The sequence below is a fragment of the Nilaparvata lugens genome, chromosome 10, assembly GCF_014356525.2.
Source record: "Nilaparvata lugens isolate BPH chromosome 10, ASM1435652v1, whole genome shotgun sequence".
NCBI lineage: Eukaryota > Metazoa > Arthropoda > Insecta > Hemiptera > Delphacidae > Nilaparvata > Nilaparvata lugens.
In genome coordinates, this window is record NC_052513.1 from 42453922 (window position 1) to 42462547 (window position 8626).

The 8626-nt window shown below is 36.8% G+C and overlaps 2 protein-coding genes across 2 annotated transcripts in view; both read right to left on the bottom strand.

Annotated features, from left to right (window-relative positions):
• Positions 1 to 8626, bottom strand: part of LOC120353380 — a 437229-nt gene that overhangs the window by 188106 nt on the left and 240497 nt on the right. The gene's annotated exons all lie outside the window — the stretch shown is intronic.
• LOC111052491 (zinc finger protein 2) overlaps positions 1 to 8626 on the bottom strand; it is a 64463-nt gene that overhangs the window by 8877 nt on the left and 46960 nt on the right. The window contains exons 6-9 of the mRNA XM_039436031.1: positions 7667 to 7809; positions 6215 to 6346; positions 3746 to 4092; positions 2275 to 2414 (exon numbers count right to left, since the gene is read on the bottom strand). Of these exons, the coding sequence (XP_039291965.1) occupies positions 2275 to 2414; positions 3746 to 4092; positions 6215 to 6346; positions 7667 to 7809 (762 nt within the window). The remainder of the gene's footprint in view (positions 1 to 2274; positions 2415 to 3745; positions 4093 to 6214; positions 6347 to 7666; positions 7810 to 8626) is intronic.

The following is an 8626-nucleotide window of genomic DNA, read 5'->3' on the forward strand; positions in this document are numbered from 1 at the left end:
ACGTTGCCGGATCGTTTTTCAACAATGTAGAAATATAATTGATTAACAGAATATTCTATCTCACTTATGGACATTCATTATTTGAACATTGAAAATATATTTTTCCTACAGTTACGTTGAAAAGTGGCCATTGCTGCACTGATTACAGAACGCAAAGAATCACTTTTCCGCTCTAGTGCGGGAAACATTTTTCTGCACTCCAGATTTGCAACATGGCAACGCAAAATACTTAGTAGGTTATATGGAGCAACAGTGCAGCAAAATCAAAATGAAGTTGGTAACAGTGACTGCTGTGGCTGCTATAGTGAGCAGAGGTGCAACGAAGCACAACGCGCTAATTATTATTCATTATATATTATAACCAAGGACAACGAGGACTTTGGGATTTTAGGATTAGGTTTTTATCAATAATAAAATTACACAGAAAAACATTTGATGCATTTCAGGCAATTTTACCCCGTAATTACCCACTTTTCATATTCAATGGTAACTGTAGGAAAAACTTAATGTGAAATACGTGCGCAAAGTTCCTCTGCTGCACTCAACAAACCATTCCGCCCTCGCCTACGGCTCGGGCGTAAACGTTTCTTTCGGTGCAGCAAACTGTCACTTTGCGCACTAGTTGCACAAATAACTAAAGTCTTGTAGTTGTTCACTTCACAAAATTTTCAGTGCTTAATTATTTTCACAAAGTAGATTTAATTTAGATGCTTGACATTAGTCAAGTTTTCTTAACCGAGAAACGATAGGAAATATAGTGAAACTATGACACAAGCTACAGTAGCTAATTTGGAGACATAATTCTGATCACGTTGTCATTAAAATTTTCAGAGAACTGTTACTCTAAGAATGAACTTCTGAGAAGAAAAACACCAGTGGAGCAATTCATTCTAGGATGTCCCTCATATAATCCCAATGTGTAGTGAGAAGAAAATAGGAAGACGTAAAAAACCTTGAAAGGAAATCGGTCAAGTTTGATCATCTTAAAATTAGCAACTGTATAACACCATAAAGTACCATACTAAGAGAAAATATATAATGTGGTCCACGTTATAATGGAATTATTTGATTAACTTTGGTGTTGCTATCCTTGTCCATCATTCGTCAAAGCAGATAGCGCTATCCTTCTCTAGCTCCGTAACGTTGCCGGATCGTTTTTCAACAATGTAGAAATATAATTGATTAACAGAATATTCTATCTCACTTATGGACATTCATTATTTGAACATTGAAAATATATTTTTCCTACAGTTACGTTGAAAAGTGGCCATTGCTGCACTGATTACAGAACGCAAAGAATCACTTTTCCGCTCTAGTGCGGGAAACATTTTTCTGCACTCCAGATTTGCAACATGGCAACGCAAAATACTTAGTAGGTTATATGGAGCAACAGTGCAGCAAAATCAAAATGAAGTTGGTAACAGTGACTGCTGTGGCTGCTATAGTGAGCAGAGGTGCAACCAAGCACAACGAGCACAGCATTAAGTATATATTATAACCAAGGACAACATTTTTATTCAATTTGACAATAAATTAAGGTTTTTATCAATAATAAAATTACACAGAAAAACATTTGATGCATTTCAGGCAATTTTACCCATAATTAACCACTTTTCATATTCAATGGTAACTGTAGGAAAAACTTAATGTGAAATACGTGCGCAAAGTTCCTCTGCTGCACTCAAGAAACCATTCCGTTTCTTTCGGTGCAGCAAACTGTCAGTTTGCGCACTAGTTGCACAAATAACTAATCTAGACGAACAAGATATTTATTTATTAATTTATTCGATACTAACATATAGTTGAAAATTTGTTAACAGGTATCAGCTATGAAGGCAGTGGCAAGGCAAAGAATTGACAACATTGTTTTCCTATCTTTCTTCACTGCCAATGAATATAAAGTAGACTACAGTCTACTTGGGGGAGTCCAAAATATGATTTTAGAATCATATTAATCATATCATTATTAAGAATCATGATTTTTTTGGGAAATAGATTTACTAAAGAGTAGACAGTCTACTTGGGGGAGTCCAAAATATGATTTTAGAATCATATTAATCATATCATTATTAAGAATCATGATTTTTTTGGGAAATAGATTTACTAAAGAGTAGACAGTCTATTTGGGGGAGTCCAAAATATGATTTTAGAATCATATCATTATTTTGTATCATGTTTTTTGGAAAATAGATTTGAATTGAATTATTGCTACTGTATATGTTTGTGAACTTTATAAAATTACAGTGAAATGAAGAATGATGATGTTATAATTACCTAGTACTGCAGCAGTCATGGCGGACTGTTTGAGGGTTGCCGCCAGACTACAGATGTCCGAAAGGAAGCTGTGATCACCAACGTGTAGCCTCAAGTGAAGGGCCAGCCCTTCCATGCTCGCAAACGTTTCGCCGCACTCTCTGTCAATCAATCAATAATTTAATCAATCACAATTACACGACACATTACAAACAAAACTAAAACCTTGATTTCCTTATATACTTTTCCTACAGTTACGTTGAAAAGTGGCCATTGCTGCAATGATTACAGAACGCAAAGAATCACTTTTCCGCTCTAGTGCGGGAAAAATTTTTCTGCACTCCAGATTTGCAACATGGCAACGCAAAATACTTAGTAGGTTATATGGAGCAACAGTGCAGCAAAATGATAATGAAGTTGGTAACAGTGACTGCTGTGGCTGCTATAGTGAGCAGAGGTGCAACCAAGCACAACGCGCTAATTATTACTATTAGATATTATAACCAAGGACAACGACAGCACAGTGCCACCACAGCACACACCACACAGCTGCCCCCCGCCATTCAAACACACATACATTATTCAGGCAATTTCACCCATAATTACCCACTTTTCATATTCAATGGTAACTGTAGGAAAAACTTAATGTGAAATACGTGCGCAAAGTTCCTCTGCTGCACTCAAGAAACCATTCCGCGTAAACGTTTCTTTCGTTGCAGCAAACTGTCACTTTGCGCACTAGTTGCACAAATAACTAGTAACTGTTACCAATCATACTTATTTATTGGATAGAGTGAACAATACATAGTCGGAAAAGAAAAAAAAACAGGCTATTGTCCAAAACTTATTCAATTTCCTAATTTTGTCTCAAATTGTCCAAATATTACACGACACATTACAAATTTAAATCTTTGATATCCAGATAATAGCTATTGGAGGAGGAGGAGAAGAGTAGAAAAAAGAAAAAGGGAGAAGAAGAAAAATACATGAAAAGGGGACAAAAAAGAAGAGGATTTTTGAGTGAGACATTATTACAAACACACTGAAATCTTTGATTTATTCATATACTGTAACTACCTTAAGGTAGTTGGATAAGGATGAGGAGGAAAAGTGGTGAAACGAAGGAGGAGGAGGAGGAGGAGTAGGAGTAGGAGGAGGAGGAGTAGGAGGAGGAGGTGGAGAAGAAGAAGAATTCAGAAAAAGAATGATGGATTTGAGGTATCAAAGAAGATTGGAGAAGAAGAAGTGTAAGGAGGAGAAGAAGGAGAATTAGAAGAAAAAAAGGAAGAAGAGAAGAAGGAAAAAAATACAAAAGAAGAAGCATAATTGAGGAGTAGAAGATTGTTGAATTTGAGGTATCAAAGAAGATTGCAGAAGCAGGAGGAAGAGGAAGAGGAGGAGGAGAAGGAGGATGAAGAGGTGAAGGATATATTTACTCAAGCGAGATAGAAAATATAAATCTTATTCCACTTTAGTTTGTCTAAGTTCTTACTTGCAAGTCTTGTTAGGTTGAGTGGAAGTAGCCGCGTTGGCGGTGAGATATCCGCTGGGCGTCTCCGTCGCCGTCTGCTGCTGCTGCTGCTGCACAGATGCAGACGTCACAGACGGCGGCAGACCGCAGGTGCGAATATGCACCAACAGAGTCCGCTTCTGTAGGAACTCCTTGCCGCAAGCGGGACACGACTCAGGGTTGCGACCATGTTGCCGCTCGTGGTTGACCAGTTCGAATTTGCGCAGGAATCCGGCGCCGCAGTCGGGACACGCGAACGGCCGCTGGCCGCCGTGGAAGCGCGAATGCATCACTAGGTGTTCTTCGCGTGAGAACGATTCGCCGCACACCTGACGAACACACAACAAACATCACATTATTCACTGATTCTTTATTGATTCATACAATAAGTACATCATCAAAAAGATAGGAATAGAAAAAATAAAGTAACCTTGTGCTATTCTTTTCCCAAACTTAGATAAGGTTACACATAGTCAGAAATAGGTTTTAAGTCTTGTAGTTGTACACTTTACAAAATGTTCAGTCCTTAATTATTTTCACAAAGTAGATTTTTAAATTTAGATGCTTCAAAACCATAGAAAAAACATTTCACATTATCATCATTAATGATCTGTCATGTATTTCCCGCCTCTGTCACTGATACCAACATAAATACAACATATTAAACATTAAATATTCAAACAATAATTCTTTATTACTTACATACTTTATTACATTATACACTATTATTATTACATTTAGCATTGATAACAATCGATACTACTTTTCACATACTTTCACATTCTGTAACAACAGTTTAAGTTGGCAGTGCACACACACTCACACAGAGATCACAGCTGCTCTACAATATGTACGAAAAAACAGAAACATCGATTTTGTACTTGCATCAAATATATCAATAAATCAATATTATTATCAAGCAATTTTCAATCATTGAAGAACCTAAAATAAATGATCTATCATCAATATCAAAAAGCAAAGCAAATCATACATTAAAACATAAATTTACTGTGGATACTTCCTGAAACAACATTCTTTTCAACCCCAAGTCAGCTCAACAACAAGCATTTATTGTGTATTAGAAGCTACAAGACGGATGTCCTCTTTAGGGAGGATATTATTGAGTTCTAACAGGAATATTCCACTACCTCTGTAAACAAAGCCATAGTGCATTCATGTGACGTCAGCACGGAATGTAGGGCTCTTACACCAATAAAAACACTAGCTGATGTAGATCAGCTAAAATCAACAAATTTTTATTGGTGTAGGAGCCCTACCTGTGCTGACGTCACACGAATGCACTACGGCTTTGTTTACGTAGGTAGTAACTATTCCCACTTAGCCCGGCCGAGCGAATATGAATCGTCCCATTAGAACTCAAAAGTTTGAAATTTTCACTGTACCGGATACGTTCACTGATATGGGGGAATACAGATTTAGACTGAGTTGCTTGTCTTGCTCATTGTCACTACTCCAGTTGCCAGTAGCCGTTTTAAAATAGTAACAACAAACTTACTAGTAGTTCTGTGAACAGTAGACCTCACGCAGTATTCTCATCCACAAGTACCTGATTGAAACTATAGACCTTATGGAAATACAGCAATAGACTGGCTTCTCCACACATCTGTGTAATCACTTGTCAGCTGATTTATGATGAATAATTCTATAGTCTGATTTTTACTCTAATATTGGCGTATGATGGAGGCTCCTTTATCCTTTTATATTATCCTTGAAATGCAAAATTCCCAAAAACCTTGTATATACGTCGACGCGCAATTAAAAAAGGAACATAACTATCAAATTTTATGAAAATCTATAACCGCGTTTCGCCGTAAATGCGCAACATAAAAACATATTAACATTCAAACATTTTAAGAGAAATGCCAAACCGTTGACTTGAATCTTAGACCTCACTTCGCTCGATCAATTAATTTACGTCAAGCTTCTTTGTGATGTTAATAATTATAATATGTTGTCAAATTCTACACAGTTTTATTTGGTACGGGACCATGTTTTCGTGACCACATTAGTCACATTTTCAAGCTGTCGCCAATTTTGAAAACACATACCATGTCACAGATACATTCGTAAGTCGTGCTAGTGTGAGTAGAGCCTAACTCAGGTGAACAAAGCCATGAACAAGAGTCATGCCGCTTCCACACTCTTGCCAAGTGCCTACAAATGACGAGAGTGTGGCGTTTGACAGCACAAGAGAAACATATTTCAAACAATTGAAGTAAGGTACTGTAGTGGAAGTGTGGCATATCGTACAAAACGTCCAATCGTTTCAAAAGTTCCTAATTTTTGAAACCATGAAAAATTTTCTTCAAAACAAAAATTTGACGTTTTTCTTGCTATAGCTTTGTCGAATGATAGACAAGGATAGCAGCATCAATGTTAATTGAATACTGCCATTATAACAAGGATGTCACTATAGTATGGCGCACTCACCGGACAGGAGAAGGGTCGCTCCCCCGAGTGGAACTTGATGTGGGTGGTGAGATGCCGTTTCTGGGGAAACCTCCTTCCACATTCGGGGCATTCGAACGGTCTGTCTCTGGTGTGCACTCGTTCATGGCTCACCTACAAACAAAATCAAAATACTTGAAAGATAATAATTATTTACAAACCCATCAGGATATACACAATCTCAGTTTGAACGTTGCTTGAGCGATCAGCTGTTGGTTTAAGCCAGGAAAGAAACACATTGAAATAAATGTGTACAAACATCCATTTGATCGTAGATTAGCGTTAAACATGAATTGTTTGTATGACCCACAGGCCTGTATGTCTCATTTTAAACGGAGATTGATCAGTGTAAGAGTAAATAAGCCGCAATGTAACACATTACAATGCATGAGATCATATATTCATGTAAACCTAGATTAGATAAAGATATGATTGGATTGAACAAGATACGAAAAATTTTCATGAGCGAAACCTAAATATGTTGGGAAATGAATCTTCAACGCTTTGCCACAAAATATAAGGGATTCACAGTCACTTGAGTCATTCAGGACTAGGGTGAAGGAAAGGTTGCTAGCGAGATGCCTATATAGTAATCATATCCTGAAGGCTAACTAAATCTTTAATGTTCTAAATTACTGTATTATGAATAGCCTGTTTGTATAATAACAGTTAATCTGTAATTATTATGTGTATTGAATTATATGAATGCAAATACTGTTTTATTTCACATTTTTCATTAAATCTACTAGTAGTTCTGTGAACAGTAGACCTCACGCAGTATTCTCATCCACAAGTACCTGATTGAAACTATAGACCTTATGGAAGTACAGCAATAGACTGGCTTCTCCCCACATCTGTGTAATCACTTGTCAGCTGATTTATGATGAATAATTCTATAGTCTGATTTTTACTCTAATATTGGCGTATGAAAGAGGCTCCTTTTTCCATTTATATTATCCTTGAAATGCAAAATTTCCAAAAACCTTGTATATACGTCGACGCGCAATATAAGAAGGAACATACCTGTCAAATTTCATGAAAATCTATTACCGCGTTTCGCCGTAAATGCGCAACATATAAACATTTAAACATTAAGAGAAATGCCAAACCGTCGACTTGAATCTTAGACCTCACTTCGCTCGGTCAACTATGCTTTCTTTGAGAGCTGTTATCTACTTATAGCTTTCTTTTTTCTTCTATGAAGGTGACGATTAACAATGCTATTCTGAATAATTAGGTAAAAAGTGATTACTCAAATATTGTCAAATCTACAAAAATAAGTTTATTTAAAACCAAATTCTATTCTGAATAGCCTATCATGTACCATGTAACATGTATCATAAATTAAAGAAATTAGCGTTAAAAGTGGATGGTGGCTTAATAATTGAGGTTGAGAAGTTTCAACAGTGATTAGTAAGAGTAACAATTAATTACCAGATGGTGTTTGAGTGTGAATGTTTTACTGCACTCTGGACATTTGTAGGGTCGGTCAGCGCTGTGTAGTAGTAAATGGGTGCTCAGACAATGTTTCAGGGCAAAACTTTTCCCACATTCTGGACACACATGGGGCCTCTCCCCTGCAAAAAAACAACATCATATTTTAAAAAATAATCTCTAATCAAGTACAATAACACAAGTGAACCTATAAGGAACAACACCATAATGAGGCTAAGGCTCAACTCACACTTACGCGACTCAGGTCGAGAAGAGACTCGACTCTAGTCGAGAGCATGTGTTTCCAAATGGTGACACTCAGACCAGTCGATTCTAGTCCTCCGTGACGTCACCATTTGAGAACACATGCTCTCGACTAGAGTCGAGTCTCTTCTCGACGCGAGTCGCATAAGTGTGAGTTGAGCCTAACCCTAACGTTATAATGACAGTGGAGAAAGATTGGAAAACAGTGTTTAATCATGATCAAAATTTGACAGTCTTTTGAGAAACCGGGCCTTCAACAACCTCAAACATTCAAGACGACTGAAACAGCTTTTTTCATGAACAATTTTCTGAAATTGAAGCACGAAAATTTAATTGAAAAGTTGTAAATAAATCTATAAATCGGCCTGGACACATGGATAATATCAGCGTCCACGAGCTGCCACGGGAACACGGAATTGGAAATGGATAAGCAGCTATGGTGAGGTCCTCGTTATAATGGCAGTGAAGAAAGATAGGAGAAAAACGTTGCCGATCCTCTGTCATGTCAATGCCTTCTATAGTCGGTAGCTAATACAGGTTTATTGATGTAATATTAACTGTTCATTCTTGTTTAAAATAATCAATTATATTTTATTAAGCAAGAAATTATATTTTTCAATAATTTCTTAATTAAGATGAAATATTTTGTTAATAATTATTAATTCTACATTGTTAAAAGACGATCTGGCAACAGAG